Here is a 23,560-nt window from a genome sequence, read left to right on the forward strand (position 1 = left end):
ATGCACTCCAGTGCGACCCCTGGCCCAGGAACTTCCATATACTGCAGATATGGCCTTAAAAAGTCAAGAAGAAAGTGTGGATGTTAAAAAGAGAGCGAGGGAGCGTGTCAGATTGCCTGTTGGAGTTGTGGGAGTTCCAGCGTCTGCCGACCGGTGGTGCCTTCTTTCTTTCGGGGCGAGACTTCCCTTGTGAGTACCACGAGTGACTTCGCTTCTGTCCTGGGCATTTTGAGTCTCAGGTCGGGAAAACCTGCCTGTCACAGAGTCTGTTTTAATTCCGCGTCTTTTCTGTTAGCGGCCATGGGGTTTCCCTCGTCCGGCCCTGCCTCCTGCTGAGCTCAGCGGTCTCTCCGGGCTGTGGCTGCTCCAGTGCTGAAGGGGGAGGCACGGTGGGGAAAGGCAGGCGCTCCCTGGGGTTGGAGCCCCCGCCTCTGCCTCCGAGGCCCGCAGCCTCGCTGCCTGCCTTTCCGCGCTGTTCAGGATCCGCCGGGGCAGCCTTCCCGTTGCTTTCGCTGTTTCTGTCCCCCTTTCCTGCTGAATCTCACCAGGGACTTAGTTTGAAAAGAACCGACTCTGGTCTTTCTTTTTGTTTTTTAAGAGCCTTTTTAATTTTTTTTTTTTTTAGGGCCACACCGGCGGCATATGGAAGTTCCCAGGCTAGGGCTCAAATTGGAGCTACAGCTGCTGGTCTACACCACAGCCACAGCGAGGCCAGATCCGAACCGCATCTGCGACCTACACCCCAGCTCACGGCAACGCTGGATCATTAACCCACGGAGCGAGGCCAAGGATCGAACATGCGTCCTCATGGTTCCCAGTCGATTCCTGGGCCGGGGATCCAGCCCGAGTCACAGCAGCGACGGCGTCAAACCCGTAATTAACCTCTAGGCCAGCAGGGAACCCCAGCCCGGTCTTGCCCTGCCCTCAGCACCCGCGCTGCTTTCCGTTTCCTCGGTGTCTGCTGTTGGCTTTATTCTCTCCCTCCTCTACTTTATTTGCTTCTCCCCTAGTAAGTTTTTGGGCTCCCTTGAGGCACATGGAGGTCCGCAACGTCAGATCCTTAACCCACGTGCTGGGATCGAACCCGCGTCCACGTGCTCCCCAGATGCACCACAGTCCCAGGTTTTGAGATGAACGTTCAGCTCATTTGTCTTTTATCTTTCTTTAAAATAAGCTATGAATACTTCTGAGAGGAGAGCTCCACATACATCCTTGAGATTTCATCAGCCGTGCTTTGGGGACAGTTCAGAACTTCTAACCTGCACGGTGACTTCTTCAGTGGAAGCTCCCCCCCGGCTGTAGGAGGTGCGTCTGACAGGGTCGCTCTTTCTGCAGGAGGAGCTGTGCCCGGCGACAGCACCTCCGCGGGACTGGCGCTCCGGAAGCTTCGAGACAGGGCACGGCTCTTGAACTTCCTGGTGGCGCGGCTCAGACGGAAGGTATGGCCACCCTCTGACCCTCGGGCTGTGAGGGCCTAACGGCTGGAGAACGCTCCTGGGCCGGGAGTGAGCCCGGCCGGCCACGGCCCCTCCGAGGCGGGGGTTATTTGAGGAGCCGCAGGGAGGCATGTGTGGTGAGGGCCTGGTGCACAAGGGAGGGAGCTGGAGCAGGTGCACGGGGCCTGGTCTCTGCCCCCTCCAGCAGGTGCTCGGGCAAGTCCTGGGACCATCCTAACAGGGGACCAGCTGCCGGAAGGTGGTCACCAGTGCTGGGCTGACCCGGCTCTTCCTGCGGAGTTCCCAGCGCAGCTCCAGCTGGTACTCCGGGGTGGGTAGGCCATGCGGTAAAACGTACCTTTTTTTCTTTTCTTTTCTTTTTAGAGCCTCACCTGTGGCATATGGAAGTTCCCAGGCTAGAGGTCGAGTTAGACTGGCCTACACCACAGCCGCCTACACTGCAGCTCCGGACAATGCTGGATCCTTAACCCACTGATCAAGGCCCGGGATCCAACCTGTATCGTCATGGATACTAGTTGGGTTCATTATCACTGAGCCACAGTGGGAACTCCTATACCTTGGTTTTTTTGGCCACCCAGCAGCATACGGAATTTCCCAGGGCAGGGATCAAATCCGAGCCAGAGCCTTAACCCACTGCACCAGGCCAGGGATTGAACTCGCGTCCCACTGCACCACAGCAGGAACGGCTCAAATATACCATTTTTGTGGGTACAATCTGGTGGCACCGAGTATACCCATGGTATTGTGTAGCCGTCAGCAGTCTGTTGTCAGGCATGTCCATCGTTTGAACAGAGCTCTGTCCCCATTGGGCACTAGCTCCGCACCCCCTGCCCCTCTGTCTCCGTGGCCCTCATGCGGCGAGTGCATGGCACTGGAACTGCACCGCCTCAGCCCCTGAGACCGGCTCCCTGCATGGGCAGTGTCCCCAGGGTGCATCCGCGCTGTGGCAGGTGTCAGGGCTTCATCCCACACTGTGTGTCCTTCTGCTCCACCCCGGGCTGCTGTCTGTCCACGCCCGGCTCCGGCTCCCCGGCCGTGTGCATGGAGCACCTTCCGGGTCACAGGGCAGCTCTGCACCTGACTGCCAGCACCCACCAAATGCACCCAGGGCGGCTCTGTGCCGTCCACACCTGGCTGGGCGCACGAGGGTCCCGCGTCCCGTGCCCGCCCAGCGCCTGCCGCCTTATGTCTTTTTGACTCTGGGACAGCGCTGTGGTTTTGACTTGCACTTTCCTGGTGGGGGTTGATGCTGAGAGTCCCCTCACGCGCTCACTGCTGCCGTTCGTACCTCTTCTTTCCCGAGAACACCCTCGGCCCACTTTCAGTCGGGTTGTCTGTTGTTGCAGCCTCAGAGGGCTTGTGCGTTCTGGATACAAGCCCCTTGTCACATGTGCAGGTCGTGAACGTTTGCTGCCATCCCATGTCTTGTCTTTTCTCAGTCTGGCAGTGTCCTCGGGAGCAGCCCATCTTCCTGGGGAACCACGCGGTTCCGTCGCCTTTTGCACATTCCCGCGAGGCGATTTTCACGTGTCCTCTGAAGTCCGTAAGCATGTAAATTCCAGTGCCTGGTGGGCTTTGCACCTTCTGTGAAACAGATCACCCGGCTAGTGACACGTCACTCGAGCTTTCCGTCCCCACAAGGGGCAGGCAGTGCTCCGGAAATCAGAGGCCTCATCCTGGCGGAAAGTGCACTTTTGCTGTCTCAGTGGAGACGAACTCGACGGCATTTCTGTTTCTGGGATCGTGGGTCTTTGTCACGTAGGAGGGGAGGCCTTTTTTTTTTTTTTTTTTTTTTGTCTTTCTGCCATTTCTTGGGCCGCTCCCACGGCATATGGAGGTTCCCAGGCTAGGGGTCCAGTCGGAGCTGGAGCCACCGGCCTACGCCAGAGCCACAGCAACGCAGGATCCAAGCCGCGTCTGCAACCTACACCACAGCTCACGGCAACGCTGGATCCTTAACCCGCTGAGCAAGGGCAGGGATTGAACCCGCAACCTCATGGTTCCCAGTCGGATTTGTTAACCACTGCGCCCCGACGGGAACTCTGAGGGGAGGTCTTCAGACCTCAGCCCCAGTTTAGCCCACTGTCAGGAGTTCACGCGCACGCACACATGGAAGGCACGCACACATGCACACACACACCAGCATACAACTCAACCCCCCCCCACTCACACTACTAACAGGAAGGAGACATGGAAGTAAGAGCCGTCAGTCTGTCCTCAGTGGTCCCGCGTGGCTTGATTATCCCGAGGGAAAAAGTCCGCCTCGAGGAGCTTTTGCGTTTTCCTTAGCGGTGTCTGCTCAGCCCGGGGTCACTTTCCAGTGTCTGTGAGACGAGGCGTGAAACACTCCCGCTGCCGCTCTTCACAGGAGCCTCTGCCACAGGCCGACGGCGTTTTATCTTCCTGAGACTCCGACGGGCAGGGTGCGGTGCAGAGAGCTGTGGCTTTCTGCCTGTTCCTTTTTCCCGCCTGGGGTCGGGAGCGGGGGCAGATGTCAAGAGCAGCCGAAGGCTGAGGCTGGTCCCCGGGCTCCGGCCAGGACTCTGCCCGGGCACTTGCTGGCTGCCTGCAGCCGCCCCAACTGTTCCTGCGGCCGCACCTCCCTGCCAGCCCGTCCACCCACCTCTGGCCCTGCTGGGCCTCCCCACGCCGCCCTTGGCCTGCGGGACGAGGGCCTCCGTGCAGACCCCGGCGCGCACGGCCTCTGCCCAGCCGGGCTTTGCTGCAGGGGCCACGGCCCCTTTTGAGGCTGGGCGGGGTGGGCAGCCGTCGCACGCCCTCCCGCCCTTCCTGCACTGACCGCCGTCCTCCTCTGTCCTCGTCCCAGCTGCCCGTCCTCCCCCAGAGCCGGCCGCCTTCCTAACGTTGTCCCCGCACGGCCTCCCAGGTGCTGCAGGAGCCCCTGGACGTGGACACCGTCCAGCGAGAGCTTCCCCACGAGCTGGACCAGATGCACCTGGAGGTTCTGCAGCTGCGGAGGCAGGTGGCTGAGCTGGAGCAGCATCTCGGGGCGGCCCGGAAGGAAGGCGGGGACACCTTGGACACTGCGGGCCTCGGAGCAGAGGTGGGTGCCCTGTGCCGGTCTCGGCTGGGTCCTGGCCACCTGGCCCTCCCTCTGCTGCCTCTGGCGGGGCTGCCATCCCATCTCCGGCCTCCAGGTCTCCGAGCCCCTGGGTTCAAACCGGGTGGGGAGCCTGCACACGTGAGGAGGCTCTCCTGTCTCCTCCAACACCGGCTCCTGGACCGCCTGCCTCGGGCCCTGGGAAGCTCTCCGCGCGCAAAATGGCAGCTTTTCCTTCCCGGGATGCCTGAGGGTGGGCCCTGCAGGTCCCAGCAGCTTCTCGGGGTGTCTGTGGCCAGGCTGAGCCGGGGCAAGGGCTCCGGGGCAGCACGCTGGGCCCATCGCTGAGTCAGGCCACCTTCCTGCACCCTGAGTGCAGGGACACAAAGCTCTCCTCACGGGTGTCCTCCGACCCGCTTCCCAGGCCCATCGGTTACCTGTGTTCCCTGTGGTTGCAGGCAGTGACCTGCTCACGAGCGGGTCCGGGGACCGCTAGACGCCGTCTGGAAGCCACAGGGGCCAAGGGTTGAGAGCGACCCTTGGGAGCGCAAGAGGACAAGGGCCTCGTGTCCAGGCAGCGAAGGGCCTGGGCTGGACAAATGCGGCCCGGGGCTGGCTGCCTGGTGGAGTTCGGGGGGCCTGCAGGGGAGGAGCTGGTGTGGGGGGCCCGGAGGAGGGCCAGGCCCTCGGTTCTTTTGGAAGGTGGACGCCCAGGAGCCTCGTGGTCTAGGCCGGGCTCTGGGCCGGCTGGCGGCCAACACGGGCGTGACCCACGTGCTGTCCCACAGCACAGCCGCTCCAAGGGCGCCAGGCACTCGCTGCAGCCCTGGCCCTCGCGGCCTCTGTTGCAGCCCTGGCGTCACGAGCTGGTCCCACTTGTTCAGAGTGAAGGGAAAGAGGCCGTGCACGTGAGGGAGTTACAGCCCGGGTGTTTGCCAAGAGGACCCCGTACCCGAAAGCCGCGCGGGGTCCTGGGCCCCGGGCCCGAGACACAGGCCTCAGAGAGGCCGGAAAGGACGTGCTCTGGACGCGGCTGGAGGCTCCCAGGCCCCCGCGTCGGCTCACATGGCTGAGCCCCTGGGAGACGGGAGGTTCTGAGAACCGGTGGTTCTTAGGACGTGCTGGCTGCAGGGCTCCGGGGCGCGGAGTGTCCAGCTCACTCTCGCCTGGCGCGGGGAGCGTGTGTGCGGGGGGCAGTCACCGTGAGGGGCGGGACAGTGGCCTGGGGCCTTGGGCAGCCGAGGGCCTCCGTGCAGGGTTGCGGCTCTGCCCCGAAGGGGCCAGTGCCGCCTGGAAGGGAGCCTGGGAGCCTGGGGGCTCTCGTGGTTACAGCGGCCCCCATGGGGCGGGCGCTGCAGGGTCACACTGTCACTCTGTCACAAACACCGCTGGGCAGCCCCAGGCCTTCCCACTGCCCTCGGCCGCTGGGGGGCAGTGTTGGCTGGCAGTCCTCCCGCCGGCTCAGCCTGGAAGTTCAGGAACCTCTTTCGTGGCCCTTGGGAGCCGACCAGGGCGGGGGCTGGGCTGGTGGGCCCGTGGCCTCGGGGCCTGAGCTCAGCGGGGGCAGGAGCTCTGGGCGTCCCAGTTCATGGTGAGCCTAGTGTTGTGGGGACAGGCGGGAGTCATCACACACCCCTCAGCCCCCACCCCGTGTGGCGCGGGGGCCGGTCAAGGTCGGGACGCGCCTGCTACCGAATTTGAAGAGATTTTCAGTCTGTAAGGTTCTGCAGTTTGCGGGTCTGCTTTTGCGGTTGTCCCCCACTTAAAAGAACAGGAGACTCCAAGAGCAAGTCCCTGTGGAGGCTCAGGCCTGGAGAAGGGGCGGCCTGGGTCCCGGCCCCAGGGCTGCTTGCCTGGAGGCCACAGGGACTCCTGTGCCCCAGCACCCAAGCCAGGCCTGCCTGGGGGCCGGGGCCCGAGGCCTTTCCCTGGCCTTCCCTTGGCCACCTCGGCCCCCTTCACAGCAGGCATGTGCCCGGGGACATTGTGCAACCACCGTGGGCCCCAAGCCACAGGAGAGCCTGGCGCCCGCAGCCTGCAAAGGTGCACCAGGAAACTGGCCGGGACAGGGCGTGCTGCTCTGTTCTAGCCAGTTCCTCCTTCTGGTGCCAGCTCCTGGGGGTGGAATGGCACAGGGTGGCTTTTCATAGGTGTCAAGAGCAGCCAGGCTAAGTAGGCCACCTGCTTCCCTCGGGGCCTCGGACGCCACCGCCCCGCTGGCCCACCTCCCCTCCCCCACCCCCACCCTGTTCCCAGTGCCTCCGCCGGACCCTCGCGGCGGGACCAGGAGTCCAAGCCGGGTCCATGGGCTGTAGCTCAGCTCGGTGCTGGCCCAAGGCAGCCCCCAGGCCCAGAAGCTGAGGCCCCAGGTGGCCGCTGCCCCCTCCCTCTGCCTCCCCTGGGCGGGCCGCACATGGTAGGGGTGGCATCCACCGCAGGTAGAGAAGGTGGGGGGCTGGGCTGGGGTCCAGGTGGAGGGGCCAGCCGTGCTTCCAGGACAGAGGGAGAGAGAAGGAGGCCGCCGCCCCCCCCAGCCCTGCTGGGGCGCCGCCAGCCTCCTTGCACCTTGGGCGGGCGGCACACGGGAAGCAGGGTCAGAGCATGTGGGCAGCCCTCAGGGGTCCGGGGACGATGGCTCCTCCTGGTCCCTGGGGACACACAGGTTTGGGGGGCACAGAGTCAACGCAGACCGGCAGGCCTTGGCCAGGGAGCCTGGAGGCCTTGACACCCCAGGCCCACTGTGAGCCAGGAGGCGGCTGCGTCTTGCCACCAGGGCACCGCAGCACGAGACCCTGCCCTTCGGTGCGTCCCCATGGAGGGACCTCGCCCAGCGGTGCCGCTCTGGCCTCGCGCCCTCCTACCTGTTCCCAGCGGGGGCGCTTCTCACAGCAGGTTTGTTCACAGGGCCCCACGGAGGCAGACGGAGGGCGTGCGGGCACCGGGGATCCGGGGGCACGGCCCCCCCAGGCCCTGTGTGTGCCCCGGCTCCAGAGGAAGCTCAGGGAGGCGGCAAGGAAAATCCTGCGGCTGCGCCTGGAGAAGGAGCAGCTCCTGGAGCTGGGGAACCGGCTCCGTGCAGAGCTGGGCCGCCTCCCTGGTGGCGAGTGCCCTGGTGAGTGCCCGCCTCACCGCCCGTGGTTGGGGCTGGGGGTCAAGGGGGACGGGGGGGGAGGCCAGGGCGCCTCACCTCCGCGTGGGGACTCCCAGGCGCCCGCTCTGGCGGCGTTTGTGAGAAAAATACTGCAGGTTAGCCGAGCAGCTGGCCTTTTGTGGCTGCGGCAGAGGCTGCGTGTCCCCAGGCCGGCTGGGGCCTCAGTCTCCTTTGCACAAAGCAGCAGTGTCTGGGCGAGGCACGGCCTCTGGGCTGCAGATGCCAGGCCCCCATCGTGCTTGGGGTGCTGGTTCCCGAGAAAGCCGCCCCCGTGTCCCATGTTTGCAGCACAGAGCGGCCGGGAAGGCCCCGGGCCCGCACTCCCTGCCGAGGGCCTCTCGAGCGCTCGGGCTCCCCCACCTGCAGAGCCCGGAAGACAGGGCCTGGGCGGTGGGCTCTTCCCAGCGCTAAGCTGTGTGGGCAGCAGCCGTAGCTTTGAATGCGTCCGTAAGACTCCCAAAGAGACCCCGTCAGGCCATGGGCTTGGGAGACCCCTGGATGGCCGCGGGTCTGGGCCCCCGGTGCCGGCGCCCGGGGTGCAGGGCGGCAGGTTGGCACCCCTGTCCTCCGAGGCTGCCAGTGGACCTTGGCCTCCTTGCCAAGCGCTGCCCTACAGGGGCACCCTCCCCGGCTCCCACGGCCCCAGAAGGTTCCTGTGACCACAGCCATGGCTGCCTGTCCCTCTGACCTTTCACCTCGGTGAACCCGTCTCTCCCCTTCCCGCGGGTCCCTGTGGTCAGCAGGCCTCACGGCCAAGTATCCCAGTAAGTTGTCCGCCTGCCTGTCCAGCCGCCGTCCATCACCCACCTGTTCACCCGGCTGTCTTGCTGCCCGCCCCCCACCCGCGCGGGGCCCGATGCTGCCCGCCGACCTCACGGTCTGCTCTGCCCAGGCCTGCTCCCCGCACCCCTGCAGGTCGGGGGGCCAGGGACCCCCAGTGACCGAGCGTTAGAGAGACCTCCTCAGCAGTAGGTTTTCAACTCGCTCTTCAGCTCCTCTCTGCTGCCTTGTCTGTGTGGGCTTTCTGCCCCAGTTCCCCGCCTTCGCTAAGACTACCTTGTGCCGCGAGGTGGGATTCGGCTGGAGCCGTCCTTCTCCCCTGGGCTGTGCTCACTGCGCCTTGGCAACAAGCCCAAGCCGTGTGGAAGGCTCCCCTGAATGAGGGTAGAAAGTCTAAAACCACCTGGACATGGGAGCGCCAAAGATCAGCAGATTTGATGTCGTTAGCATTTTATTTTAATTTTTTCATCTATCGGCTTATTCAATTGGATTTTATTGGCGTACAGTTGACTTACGGGTCAGTAGCGCGCGCACACGCACACGCGCACACACACACACACGCACGCACGCACGCGCACACACGCTGCTTTTTTGCCGTGTGGGTGGTTGCAGGCCGAGTAGATCTCCCCGAGCTGTGCAGCAGGCCCGAGATGGTCTGACTGAGAAGCAGGCGTGTGATGTGCTCTTTCCCGGCCTCCTCTTTTGTCCCTTCGCCCCCCGGTCCCCTATGGTCACGATAAACTTGGTGTCAAAATCTGGGCGTTTGTTTCCGTCTTATAAATAAATTCTTTTGTATCATTTTTATTAGAGTCCACATAGAAGTGATCCTATATTTATCTTTTTCTGACTTATGTCACTGCGTACGTTAATCTCTGGATTCATCTATGCTGCTGCAAATGGAATTATGTCATTGTTTTTACGGGTGAGTAATGTTCCATTGCATGTATGTACCACGTCCTTATCTGTCCCCTGTGGCGGTGGTTGCTTTCGTCTTCCATGGGTGTCTTTATTTTTCATTTATGTTTATTCCTCAGTTACGTTTACGGCGTACGGTGACCATCACAACCCAGCGTCACGGCATTTCCGTCCCGAGTCCCCAGCATCCCCCCGCCCCCCAACCTGTCTCAGTCCGAACCTGTAAGCTTTTCAAAGTCTGTGAGTCAGCATCTGCTCTGCAAAGAGGGTCCTTGAGTCCTGCTTTCAGACTCCACATGTCAGTGAAAGCACTGGATGTCGGCGTCTCATTGTCTGGCTGACTTCACGTAGCATGATAGTTTCTAGGTCCATCCGTGTTGCTAAAAATGCCGGTGTCTCGCTCTTTTTAATGGCTGAGTCATGTTCCCTTGTGTATATGTACCACCTCTTCTGGATCCACGCCTCTGTCAGTGGACACTGAGGTGGTTTCCATGTCTTGGCTGTTGTGAACAGTGCTGCAGTGAACATCGGGGCACATGTGTCCTTGCGAGTCGTGGTTTCCTCTGGGTAGGTGCCCGGGAGTGGGATTGCTGGGTCACATGGCAGTTCTGTGTTTAGCTTTCTGAGGACTCTCCTTACTGCTTTCCACAGTGGTTGCACCCGTTCACAATCCCACCGACAGTGTCACAGGGCTCCTTTTTCGCCACAGCCTCTCCAGCACTTACTGTTGGCAGACGTTTGGATGAAGGCCATTCTGGCGGGTGTGAGCTGGTGCCTCGTCGCGGCTCTGCTGTGCGTCTCTCTAATGACGAGTGACGCTGAGCATCCTTTCATGTGTTTCTCGGCCGACCGTATGTCGTCTTTGGAGAACTGTCTGTTTAGGTCTTCTGCCCATTTTTGATGGGGTTGTTTGTTTTCTTGGCATGGAGCTGCAGGAGGTGTTTATAAGTTTTGGAGATGAGTCCCTGTCAGTCGCTTCATTGGCAGGCATTTTCTCCCAGTCTGTGGGAGACCTGCCCTCCCCTGGGCTGTGCGCGTACTAGCTCACTTCATCTTTGCAACAACCCCAGGCTGGGTAGAAGGCTCCCCAAATAAGGGTAAAAGTTTAAAACCACCTGGACATGGGAAAGCAGATTTGATGTCATTAACATCGTATTTTATTTTTAAAATTTTATTTATTTATTAATTTATTGCTTTTGAGGGCCGCACCCACGGCACATGGAGGTTCCCAGGCTAGGGGTCCCGTAGGAGCTACAGCTACCAGACTACGCCAGAGCCACAGCAACGAGGGATCTGAGCCGCGTCTGCGACCTACACCACAGCTCACCGCAACGCCGGATCCTTGACCCGCTGAGCGAGGCCGGGGATGGAACCCGCACCCTCATGGCTCCTTGTCGGATTTGCTTCTGCGGCGCCATGGCGGGACCTCCGTCATTCTATTTTAAAATGTCTCTAAGGAAAAGTCACCATAAAGATAAAAGACAAAGAGCAGACTCGGGAAATGTTGGCCATGTGGTGACAGGTACAAAGGGTCGGTACCAGGGACGGGCAGAGTGCTGGGTGGCACCTCCTGGAGAAAACGCACAGAGCTGCTGAGGGACGGGTGTCAGGCGTCTCCGCAGGGGCCTGAGTTGCCACCTCAGACTAAAAGGCCCACGCTCAGTGTGCGGGAGAGCGTGGGGACACCCTGCCTCGGTGGCAGGAGCCCTCACTGGGGAAGCCGCTTGGTTGCCTGTTTGAAATGTTTAAATATTCAGACCCGTCGGATGGGTGGGTCTCCCCAGATCTTTTTCTCCCACATTTGAGAAACGTACTGCTTCAGGGGCATCTGCCGCAGCGTTTCTGCTGCAGTGAGAGGGTAGCTGGGGTCTGGGTGCCCCCCTCGGGGCACCAGAACCAGGGCCTGGGTGCCCCCTCCGCACAGAGCTGCTCAAGGGAGCAGGGGCGGCACCGTCCGCAAGCCCCGCCCACTTGGGCGGTTCTTTTGTCAAGTGTGGTGAAAACGCGGCCAGTCCCCGTGACTTCAGAACCACTTCTGTGTCCTCATCTCGGGCCGGGAGGAGCAGCCTGGGCGCAGGGAGGGATCCACCGGCAGAGCAGTGCGCATGGAGCCCAGGCGTGCGCGCAGCGTGTGCGCGTCCGTGTGTGTGCCCACGCGTGCCCACACCCAGGGCAGACCGGACGAGCGTCAGCACTTTGAGGAGCCCGGGGAGGGGGAGAGGAGAGAGGGCAGTGGGGGCCTCTCTCCACCTGCTTCCTTCCCCAGCACCGCGGGGTGGGGGCCGGGGCGGGGGCGGGGGGGTCTTCCTGTCCCTCGTGGGCGTTCAGACTTGACAGCAGAGGCTGGTCTGTCTGCATTTTCTTACAGAGATGACCTGTCAGGTCATGAACCCCGTGGCGGTGGCCGCGGTCATCACGCAGTGCAGGGACGCGCTGCCCAGGAAGGGTCCTCCCATCACTTGACAGCAGCACAAACGCGAGCCCGGCCGGCCCAGGCGGAGCCTCGCCCACGCGGTAGCTCTGCTCACGGCTGCCCTGCCCTCCAGGCTTGGCCTCCGGTGGGCCCTCACCCCCCGGGAGCTGCCGGAGCAGCCCGGTCGCCGCCGGATGAAGATGCTGCCCTTATTCATTCCGCAGCCCCCGAGGCCTAGGGTCGGGCTCCCCACGGCCACGAACGACCCTCTTGGGTCCAGGCCTTGGGTCCGCGTCTGCGGACAGGTGCGTGGCCCGAAGCCGGCGGGGCCCCTGAGCTAGGCCCGCCCCTCCGCTCCTCCAGGCGGGTGGGTGGCAGTGTCGGGAGCCACCTCTCCTCGGCCCCGGCCGTTTCCACTCCTGGGGCCCCGCTGTGGTGGCCGGCTTCGCGTCCCGCGTCCCTCGTCCCTCCCGTGCGCCCTGCTGCCCACATCCTGCCCGGCTCTTACCTCGGGGCGGGGGGCGCATCTGCGGTTCACGGCGCAAGGGAGCAGGCCCCGCCCTCGGCCGCCGCCCTGGACCGTCGTCTGTCACCACCAGAGAGCCCTCAGCCAGAGCCCGAGGTGTAGCTCGGGCCCCTGTGGGCGTGGACAAGGGGAGGTGATGGACAGGTCCCCACCTGCAGGGCGCGGAGGGGCTTCGCGCCTGGCCTCTGCCCCGCTCCCTCCTCACCGGCTCTGTGGCCGCCTTCTCCAGAATGTCGGAGGCCCCCTTCTCCAGAATGTCGGAGGCCCCCTTCTCCAGAATGTCGGAGGCCCGGAACCACACAGGGTGGAGCCTTTGACATTTGACATTTGAAAAGTCTTTGTTGTTTTCTGATCGTGAAAAGGCTGCTTGTGCTATAAACCTTGAAATGCGTGCTGTGAAATCGCTGGTTTCTGCTGGAAAGCACAAATCACTAACTAGTAGTCCGGTTGGTTCACCACTCAGCCACGACGGGAGGTCCTCTTTCTGCTGAATTTTTGATTCATCAAGAAATGATTTGGGAGTTTCCGTCGTGGCGCAGTGGTTAACAAATCTGACAAGGAACCATGAGGTTGCGGGTTCGGTCCCTGCCCTTGCTCAGTGGGTTAACGATCCGGCATTGCCGTGAGCTGCGGTGTAGGTTGCAGATGCGGCTCGGATCCCACGTGGCTGTGGCTGCGGTGGAGGCCGGCGGCTGCAGCTCTGATTCGACCCCTAGCCTGGGAACCTCCGTATGCCGCGGGCGTGGCCCTAAAAAGACAAAAAATAAAACTAGAAAGAGTCGGTAGAAGAGGACCCATCGGGGATCCGGCTCTATTTTTATCTAAGTGTCCAGCGGGCTGGCCCAGGGCTGTTGCTCAGGCCCTGTGGGCAGACTGAAGCCCTCTGCACACTTAACGAGCTCGCTCCAGCCTCAGGTCTGCGTGGGCAGCCCTGCTGGAGACGGTGCTGACTTAGAGGCAGTGATGTTCAGTCCCATTTTGTGGCCTCCCGCGTGCTGGCTCCTCGACAGCAGCGCCCTGCCCCGCGCCCTGCACCCGCGTCTCCCCCGAGGGGCTGGGAGGGGAAGGGGCTGCCGCGCTCGGGGCCCAGACCTCCTTAGGAGGAGCCTGCGGCGGCCGCTCTCCATCTGCTGGACGGGGGTCTCGTCACGCGCTTCCTGGAGCGTGGCACGGGGACAGGGACCTCTGACTGGCATTTTCTCGCACCTTTTTTCCAAACAATACCCGCTGTCCTGGGAGAAGCCGGCCACAGTCTGAGCGCCTTCCTCCCTGGCGGCCTCTCTCTCCTCCCCGGCTGCTTCCAGATTTTTCTTCTCAGCAGTATGTGCTCCTGTTCAGTCCTGAGTCTAAGTGGGGGTTGCTCTGCTTTCATTTAACCTGCTCCGGAATCAGTGTGTTTTTAAATCTTAAGCCTTGCTGTTTGGGGTTTTCCTCCATTTCTGAAAACTCTCAGCCGCTATTTCTTTAAACATCACTTTTTCTAATCTCCTTTGGAGCACATTAGATGGGTTTATTAACGGGGCGGTGCTGTGAGAGAGCGGGGGCGGGGGGAGAGAGAGAAGGGGGAGGGGAGAAAGGGGGGGGGAGGGGAGAAGGAGGGGGAGGGGGGGAGAACTTCTCTGCTGGCTTCTGGGGGGTTTCCTCAAAGGCCAGCGTGTGGACTCCTGTGTCTTTTCCAGACGTTTCCATCTCATCTTCATCCATTACTTCCCTCGGGCTTATTTTACTGTCCTTCCCGGATTTCTTTGGCACCTATTTTCTTCCTTTGCGTGCAGTACTTGCGTGTTCAAGGGTGGCTTTCCCATCCGAGCAGCCCCTCGACCCCGTCCCCGAGGTTTCCAGGGACTCTGGCCTCGGTGCCATGAGTTGCCGGGTAGTTTGCCGTTACGGCTCAGCTTTTCTGTTTAACTCAAGTTGGTGGGAATGTTCACCTAAAACGAAGAGGTGTGGCCAGTTTTTTTGGTTTTTTTGTTTCTTCCTTTTTCGGTTTTGCCCCATGGCCCGTGGAGTTCCTGGGCCCGGGAGCAGATCTGAGCCTCCGTTGTGGCCTACGTGGCGGCTGCAGTGATGCCACATCCTTTCGCCTACCGTGCCCAGCCGGGGATCAAGCCTGTGCCCACAGCAGGAACGCCATGGCCAGTTATTTTACCAGCAAAAGAGGTTTCTGGGGGAGCAGCAAAGAATTGCCGTTTGAGACCTGCAGCCACGGCGAGCCAGCTGCAGAGGGAGGCAGGGGTTTCTTACAGGGAGAGGAGGGTGGCCCCGCCTCACACCCTCTCTCAGGGACTTTAGGCCGCAAGGGAAAGGCCCTTTGCCTGGGCGGCACGGATTAATTCGGGGGCCAGGTTTGAATCTTGGTGGGAGGTGCCCTGTGGATTTGCTGATACCAGTGGGAGATTTTGCCCAAAGGAGGGTGGCAGCTGGCCTGAAAGGGACAAACGGTCGTGTTTCCAGAATCGGGTCCAGGACCATCAGAGACAGAAACAATAAAACACGTCAGGGTGGGGAGTTCCCGTCGGGGCGCAGCGGCTAGCGAACCCGACTAGGAGCCATGAGGACGCGGGTTCCGTCCCTGGCCTCGATCAGTGGGTTAAGGACCTGGCGTTGCCGTGAGCTGTGGTGTAGGTTGCAGATACGGCTCAGACCCTGCATTGCTGTGGCTGTGGCATAGGCCGGCAGCTCCAGCTCCTCTGATTAGACCCTCGTCTGGGAACCTCCATATGCCGCCAGTGTGTCCCTAAAAAGACCAAAAAAAAAGGGGGGGGGGTCAAAGTGTTGTTTAAATCACTTACTTGGCTATTTTGATGGCATCTGTCAAGTTTTAAAATGATTTCCAGAGTTCCCACTGTGGCCAGCAGGTTAAGAACCTGACATAGTGTCTGTGAGGATTCTGGTTTTTGCGTTTTGTTTTGTTTTTTTCTTCTTCAAGCAAGCAAAGTCTTTACTAAAGGAAAGCAAACAGGAGTTCCCGTCGTGGCGCAGTGGTTAACGAATCCGACTAGGAACCATGAGGTTGCGGGTTCAGTCCCTGCCCTTGTTCAGTGGGTTAACGATCCGGCGTTGCCGTGAGCTGCGGTGTAGGTTGCAGACGCGGCTCGGATCCCGCGTTGCTGTGGCTCTGGCATAGGCTGGTGGCTACAGCTCCGATTGGACCCCTAGCCTGGAAACCTCCATATGCCGTGGGAGCGGCCCAAGAAATAGCAAAAAGACAAAAAAAATTTTAAAAATAAAGAAGATAAAGGAAAGCAAACAGCTCCCAGGGCTGCTGGGAGCAGGGAGAAGAGTCCCCCCCCCATTGCCTTATAGGGGTTTTTGTTCCTTAAAGATGGGGTCCAGAGAGGTGGGGTCTTCTCCCATTGGCCTTGCTCAATTACCCACATCCGTCCTTGTCCAGTAGGGTCCTAGGGGTGGAAATGTCCCGTACGCCTCAGAGTTTCTTTGACCTTTTCTTCCCGTAAAGGGAGTCTCGGGGTGAGGGACTCCTGTCCCTCTGGGCGCAGGTGCACTCCCTGCAGCCAACAAGGCCTGCGGGGCTGTTACTCCCGGAGCCCTTAAGCCACACATGCTCATCAGTGGCCACGTCCAAGCGGGCGTCGAAGCCCACGCTCCTGCGCGGACGACCCGAGTGAACAGTCTGCCTCTGTTACGGCAGCTGCCCAGCAGCCCTGCACCGCAGCGTATCTGCTCTGGCGACAGCCCCGTGGCTGTAGCCTACTGGCTCCAGCAGCCCTGTGGCCGCAGTGGATCAGCTCTTTCACCCGGCGAGAGACCAAGCGGGCCCTCAGAGAGCTGGAGCCCCCAGGTTTACGACGCCGGCGGGCTCAGAGGAGACCGCTCTCCAGAGTCTGCGCCCCGAAGGAGGGTTTCGCAAGGCTTTTGTGGGCTCCCTCTTCCGGGTCCACGCGAGGCTGGGGGGACCGGGTGACGTCAGGCCAGGGAGTCGATGCGGAACCACATTTGCAGAAGCAGATGTGTGGGCAGGGGTGGTTGGGGAGTTGGCTGGACTTCGCTCAGTCGGCATGGCCGGGGTCTCTCCTTTCTACGTTTTTCTTGGGACAGCTTCTCCTACATTCCCGCCCACCTGCATCACTTTCTGTATGTGTCAGTCTGTCCCTTGTCTTTCCATCCAGAGCAACAAGCTGAAGTCAGACCGACTTTCTTTTCCCTTAATAAAAGGCAGTTCACACATCCTTCCTTTCTAAAGCAGCCACCGACTGTCTGTCATAATTTCTGGAAGCACATGTTTTTCTCCCGGAGAACGTCTCAGGGTGGCCCTGACCACACTGGTTCATCATCCTGCGTTCCTCTGGGCTGTGTTTCGTACCTGACTCCCAGGGTCTCGTTGACTTCTGATAAATCCACGTACAAGGCGTTATGTTTAATGCCCATGCCTGTATTAATTAGATCGACAAGCTTCAATTTTCATATAAGACATTAATTTGATACTATTTCCCAGTTCATGTGAACCTAAAATTAATTTTGGCCGGTTAGTTCCCGTCCATGTTTTGAGACTCTATATATGCGAAGCCTCAGTCAAGGGAATGCAGAAAAAGGCATCTTTGAAATCTCCTACAGTCACCCAGGCTGCTGTTCCTGGATCTGCGAGAGGAGGGTGTGGGGGCACCACCGGATGCAGTGGGACCACCGCCTCATTTATCAGAGGAGGGCCCTGCACTCGGCGCCAATCCCCATTAGGCTTTTGTGCTCGAATATAGGCTGTGAGACCCCGTTCCTTTAGGTCTCTTACGATTGGGATAAGTCCCCGTCGTGCCTCGGGTCTCAGAGGATGTTGCTGTTGGCAAGGAAAGAACTTCTGCTCTTTAAGAGTTATTTCTAATGCTCGAGCATTTTTTGCTCTTCCTGTCTTTCGTCCTGTGGCCCAGACTGCTGGGTCCATATCCATTTCCGTCAAAGGCAGGCACAAACCTCGATTAGGCTCCGTGGCCTGTGATGGGGGCTTTAGCCTGTGACAAAACAGCTCTTCCTAAAATTGGAGTTGGCTCTGGAACAATCAGAAAAGCAAGAGAGAAGAAAACGGGCCCCCAGTCACCACTCAAAGGCTGTGCGAAGAACTTTGTGACCGGCTTGCCAGGAATGCCACAAATGGTGGCAGATTTATTTGAGGGGGGCCAGGCTTGGAGGACAAGGTGGCTCCCGTATCCAGGAGGAAGTGGACAGGCTGTCTTCCTACACTTAGGGCCGCCCGGGGCTCCTGGGTGGTGATGAGGACAGGAGCCGAGATGGACAGCCCCGGGTCCGGTCAGCCTCGATCCTGGGTTTGAGGATCAGCCCCAGGGACCTTCGTCTTTGGGGGCAGCCCTTGCAGTGATCTCCCCGACATAGGGGACCCGGCCTGGGCGCTGGGGTCTGAGCCTGGGGGCATTCCCACTTCAGGGGGTCCCTCGTTTCCGCAGAGGACACAGGCTGCGGGCTCAGGTCTCTGCGCTTGTCCGCTCCCCTTGGAGGCCCCCAGGCTGGCTCCCTGCAGCGCTGGAGCCAGAGCCTCGGCCGGGTCCCTGTCTCTCTCCTTGCTCTCCTTTCGTTCTTCCCGGACCCGACTGTGACACACTCGAGTTGCTGCTCTGAGGTGGGGCTCCAGGTCCCGACCAGCCGAAAGCCAACGTGGGGGCTTTCTCCGTCTCTCCGGCGCCGACTGAGCTCTAAATGTGTCTCTGGGATTGTTTGGCGCCCCCATCGATTCTGGGTCCATCGGTGTGTGCTTGCTCAGTGCCCCTCGGAGGGTTTCTGAGAAAGCCGATGATGGACTTCCGCGCCCCGTGACAGGCCCCCGACGGTCTGGGGCAGACTGTGGTCCTGACTCGAGAGGCTCTTAGTCCCACGCCAGTCGTCATCATCCCCCATCCGCAGACCCGCGGGGGTCGCGCCGGGAACTGCCTGACCCCCGTGGGCAGGCTTGTCCGTTCCTCTCCTGACTGCCTCTGGCACTTTCCGCGTAGGCCCGTCGCCCCAGCCTTGCGCGGTGGCTGAGACTTGCTCTCTTTCACCGTCGGCCGTGTCTGTTTTCCTAAGAACATGACGTCCTTCCCGGCCAAGTCGAAGGACTGCGTGAGACCCTGAAAGGCCTCCGTGCATCTCTCCGGGTCTTCAGCAAATTGTCCCAGATCTGCCTTTATCCGCCGTAAGTCCTGAAGTGAGAAAGGCGTATGGACCCGTGTGGGTCCCCATTCTCTGTTTGCCACGACTCGCAAAGGCAGCGAAGGGGGATGTACCTCTGGCACTGGAGGGGGAGAGGAGGAGCCGTGGGCGGTGTTGGAGAAGGCGGATGACCTGCCGGAGGGTCGCACCCCGTCGGGTGGGCATACGGTGGGCACCTAGGTCCTGAGGGAATTGGCATCCCACACTGAGAGCGTCCACAGGCTTCCTCAGCGTAGTGTCTCCCTCCTTGTAAAGCGGATGCGACGTAAGGCGCCTCTGACCACTTCCCTTCTCGTCTACCAATCGGTCTCGTGGGAGAATGGTATTAAAATCTAGAGAGCCTTCGGATGGCCATGGCTCTCCATCCGACAGGTTATACAGGGGCCAGGCTTCTGCGCAAAAGAAAATGAAACGTGGGGTCCCGTCGTGGCGCAGGGGTTAACGAATCCGACTGGGAACCATGAGGTTGCGGGTTTGATCCCTGGCCTCACTCAGTGGGTGAAGGAGCCGGCGTTGCTGTGAGCTGTGGTGTGGGTCACAGATGTGGCTCGGATCCCACGCTGCTGTGGCTGTGGTGTAGGCCGGCGGCTGTAGCTCCAATTCGACCCCTAGCCCGGGAGCCTCCATCTGCTGCAGGTGTGTCCCCCCCCCAAAAAAAAAACCTATTTCCCCCTTTTGGGAGAAAGGAGTTCAGCACGATACTTTCCCGAGAAGCCTCAGCCTCGTAAATGACTAGCATCAGAGGAGCTGCAGAGGAAGGGGCAGGAGTCTCCCAAAGGGTCAGAGCAACAGAGAACAGGCTCAGAGACAGGCGCCCCCCGAGGTTGAGTAGAGACCCCGCTGTTTGGACCGAGTGAGTGCTCTGAGGCAGGGGCTGCCGTCAGAGTGGGGTGTCAGCAGCACAGAGACGCTCACCCCCGCCTGGAGAGCGGTTTCCCCAAGCCGATTCAGCGAGAGGATTGAGGAGGCCCCATGTGGCTTGGGGTTAAGGACCTGCCATTGTCACTGCAGCGGCCTGGGTCGCTGCTGTGGTGCAGGTTCAGTCTGGGGCCTGGGCATTACCACATGCCACGGGCACAGCCAAAAACAAAACAAAGCAAAGACAGGGTTGAAAGAGCCCCAGCCTTCCTCAAGCCCCTCCTTGAGAGTGAGGTCGTTGGAAAGGCCAGTTTGAGGGCTGACGGTGCCCCGGTGCTTATTAAACTTGTCAGCATTCTTTGCAGTAGTAGCAGAAGCCGGAAAGTTTTTGATTCTGTTCAGGAGCCTTCATTTGTGGGGGTCGAAGCTTAAGAATTTAGTGGGTTTTGTTTTTGTTTTGCTCTTTAGGGCCACACCTGCGGCTTATGGAGGTTCCCAGGCTACGGGTCTAATCGGAGCTGCCACTGCCAGCCTCCACCACAGCCACAGCCACGCAGGATCCTTAACCCACTGAGCGAGGCCAGGGATTGAACCTGCAACCTTATGGTTCCTAGTTGGATTCGTTTCCACTGTGCCACGACAGAAACACCAAGAATTTAGTGGTCTTTCTTGGAGTTCTCTTGTGACCCAGCAGGTTAAGGATCCGGCCATTGCCACTGCAGTGGCTGGGGTCGCTGCTGTGGCGCGGGTTTGATCCCTGGCCCAGGAACTTCCATGTGCTGTGGGCCCAGCCCTCAAAATAAATAAATAAATATACTTTAGAAACATGTTTAGAAAGAATTGAGTGTCTTTTAGGGGACTCATCTAGGGGTCAAGTGAGCTGATTGGCCAAGTTACCTAGATCTAGAGTGGACACAGTTTCCCGTTCCGCCCTCGTCCTGTTAACTGAAAGAGAACGATTTGGATCCAGCCCCCACTGGTGCGTAGGAAGAGAAGGACCATGGGAGTGGTCTCGACACCTGAAGGAAGCCCTGAATTTCCTTTAAAAACAAGCTGAAGTCAGTTACCGCAGTCATGAACAGGCTCATCAAGTTGTGATGTGTAAACGTGAATTTTGTTCCCATCTGAAGGCTTCGGAGTGAAGGTTTTCAGACGGGAGTCTAGCCTCTTGCCAGAAGCCAAAGGGTTGTTTTCTTTCTGAATCCCCTCCAGGGTGTTGCCATCGGGCTAATTTCATCCGGTCTTTAGCTTGCCCCTCACCCAAAGCACGTGAACGCTGGTACAGATCTGAGAAGGCAGACTGGCGGGTCTGAGGAACTGCGAAATTCTTCAAGCCTCCGGGTCCTCGGGTGCTTTGGGAAAGTCTTTAGCTGCGCCTGGCAACTCAGCCTTGGTCAAAGGAACATGAGTATCTGGGGTTTATCTGGATTCTCGGAAGGTTTGACTACGAAGGGCCGATTCGGAGAGGGAGGGGCAGGGCAGGGGAGGGTGACCCTGGGAGCAAAGGCAGGTGTGGGGATGGACAAGGCCACACCAGGGATGGGGGAGCCGGGGGCGAGGGGCAGAGGCGTCAGGCCTGTTTGTCTTAACTGTTTGCCTCAGTAAGTGTAAGCACTGTATGTGCAGAGAAGCACCTTCAGATTCCTGATCCACTTGGAAGCCTCGAAACAGCCATCAAAAAAGGCATCCAGTTTAATTTTGATCATGTGCGAGCCGTGGCGGCTTAACCCAGTTTTAAGAAAGGGAAGTTCGGGGAGTCCAGAATCCACCGTGGCGGTCACTGATATTCTAATGACTTTCGGTTAAATTGGTCCCTTTCGTTAGAAACGTGCGCGAGGAGGAATTGGCTTTTAACCAGGGTCCCCGAGCGGGGTGCCCTCGAGACGCTTAGAGGACCGGGATCTCAATTTTTAGAATTTCTTCTCCCTCTAAAGCAAAGGGGTAATTCTTAAACAGCCTGCAGGCCAAATACCAGCCCAGCTCCAGTAGGAACGGCCGGATCCCACAGAATCAGGACAAAGGCCGAGTGGCCGAGGTCCAAAAGGAAGGGCCTGGAGGCCAGCACAGGGTCTGGAGGAGGTGCCAAGTGAGTCCTCGCAGACCAAACAAGGCCTTAGCAAAAGAGGCCGAAGCCTTCCAGCAGGTCCCAGATAAGGGCCGGAGCCTCAGAATGCAAGACAGCGGAGCTCGGACCCGAGAGGCGCTTACCCTCCCCCTCCAGGGTTGGCTGGACAAACAGCGAGCTCAGCGGGTTCTGGGGCCCACACATGTTTGCGCACCAGCCTCAGGGCTGCGGGGGGTCAGCTCTGGATCTCAGTGGGACGTCCATGCCATGTCAACCTAAAACTGATATTTTTTACCAGAAAAACGAGTTTATTCAGGAGCAGCAAAGAATTGCAATTCTGAACACACATCGATGGCAAATCTCAGGCAGGTCCTTAAAGCAACAGAGAGGAGGCTCTTTTATAGAGGAGAAGGGCGGGTGGGAGGGGCTGTCCTAAATGAGAGGCCATTGGAGGGAACCAGGAGGTCCTGGTGTAGTGGCCTCTCATTGGCTGGGCTGTTGCTGGGCGAGGAGAGTATCTCCCCCCACTGGCCACAGTGAAGCAGCCTCATTTCCTGCTGGAGGTGGGAGCTGGTCTCTTCTGCTGGGATCTGTGGCCATGTGAGTGGGACTGGGGGGGGCTCCCCTTCTGCTCCCCCCCAACTCCGTTTCAGTGAGATTTCCCTTGGTTGGTCTACACAAGAGAGTTTCAAAACTCCTTTAGTTTTTAAGCATGAAGTCGACTTTTGCGTCTGTTAAGCAGCCCTATTAATTATTAACGTTCTATCTAAAATGATTTATACTTGGTCGCTTAAAATGCCAAGAACCATTTTCCCGGCTAAAATCTTGCACTGCTCTTGTATTTCTTTCCGTTTCTCCTTCCACTCACCGTCATACCAACTTTCAGCAGAAGCTCCTCATGGTTCGTATTATTCAGTGTCCTTTCTGATGTTTAATAATGGTTAATAGGAGTTCCCGTCGTGGCGCAGTGGTTAACGAATCCGACTAGAAACCATGAGGGTTCGGTCCCTGCCCTTGCTCAGTGGGTTAATGATCCGGCGTTGCTGTGAGCTGTGGCGTAGGTCGCAGATGCGGCTTGGATCCCGCGTTGCTGTGGCTCTGGTGTAGGCCGGTGGCTGCAGCTCCGATTCGACCCCTAGCCTGGGAACCTCCATATGCCGCGGGAGCGGCCCAGGAAAATGGCAAAAAAAAAAAAAAAAAAAAGACACACACACAAAAAATAATGGTTAATAATTCTTTAACAAGATGTTATCATTTTCAGAAAGAAGTAAAATATGGCTCTCAGGCATGAAAATGAGCACGTATTTAGGATTTTGTTCTTTTCATTAAACAGATGTGAGAACCAGTTCCAAAGAAAAATCCAAAGAGCACAGATTTATGGGGAATAAAAGAATTGAATTGCAGGAGTTCCCGTCGTGGCGCAGCGGTTAACGAACCCGACTAGTATCCATGAGGATGTAGGTTCGATCCCTGGCCTCGCTCAGTGGGTTGGAGATTCGGCATTGCCATGCGCTGTGACGTAGGCTGCAGACTCGGCTCGGATCCCGCAGTGCTGTGGCTGTGGGGTAGGCTGGCAGTGACCCCAACCTGGGAGCCTCCTTGTGCGATGGGTGAGGCCCTAAAAAGACCAAAAAAAAAAAAAAAAATTGAATTGCAAATGGAGGCAGAACTGGCTTCTCAAAAGGGAGGGAGGGCAGCCAGTGAACCCCCCAAGGACCAGGCGTCATATGCAGGTCTGTCGACTTGCCGAATTCCCGAGCCTACCCGAGGTGGCTTGGACACAGTGAGAAGCAGACCGGACAGCCTCTGAGCGCGTCTCAGGGATCGCAGGTCCTTGAAGCACAAAATTTTTCCTATTGTCTCTCAGCTTTTGATAAAAAATAATCTCAAAGAAAGATTGTGGGTTTTTTTTTTTAATTTGCATTTTTAGGGCGGCACTTGAGGCATGTGGAGGTTTCCCAGGCTTGGGGTTGAATCGGAGCCACTGCTGCCGGTCGTCTACACCACAGCCATAGCAACGTGGGATCCGGGTCACGTCTGCCACCTACACCACAACTCAGGGCAACGCCGGATCCTCAACCCACTGAGCGAGGTCAGGGATCAAACCCACGTCCTCATGGCTCCTGGTTGGGTTCGTTAACTGCTGAGCCACAACGGGAACTCCTCTTTTTTCATTCT

At 59.2% G+C, this 23,560-nt stretch overlaps 1 protein-coding gene across 50 annotated transcripts in view; it reads left to right on the forward strand.

Annotated features, from left to right (window-relative positions):
• The window catches only part of CCDC57 (coiled-coil domain containing 57), a 97,551-nt gene that overhangs the window by 40,749 nt on the left and 33,242 nt on the right, over positions 1-23,560 (forward strand). For 14 of the 50 annotated variants that reach the window (XR_014820525.1, XR_014820526.1, XM_084983286.1 and 11 more), the window contains 3 exons: positions 1,336-1,439; positions 4,345-4,521; positions 7,423-7,630. Coding sequence is in view for 22 of the 50 variants with exons in the window: in XM_084983286.1 (XP_084839412.1) it covers positions 1,336-1,439; positions 4,345-4,521; positions 7,423-7,630 (489 nt within the window). In the remaining 28 variants the exon portion in view is untranslated. Of the gene's footprint in view, positions 1-47; positions 329-625; positions 919-1,174; positions 1,440-2,896; positions 3,142-3,294; positions 4,522-7,422; positions 7,631-9,257; positions 9,372-20,529; positions 22,586-23,560 lie in introns of those variants that run through there. The other 36 variants (XR_014820514.1, XR_014820512.1, XR_014820513.1 and 33 more) reach the window with 21 other exon arrangements.

This window comes from Sus scrofa, chromosome 12, assembly GCF_054392235.1.
Source record: "Sus scrofa isolate SSC_HxYL_T2T_F1_AM1 chromosome 12, Sscrofa_HxYL_maternal_Yorkshire_Landrace_v2.0, whole genome shotgun sequence".
NCBI classification, from domain to species: domain Eukaryota; kingdom Metazoa; phylum Chordata; class Mammalia; order Artiodactyla; family Suidae; genus Sus; species Sus scrofa.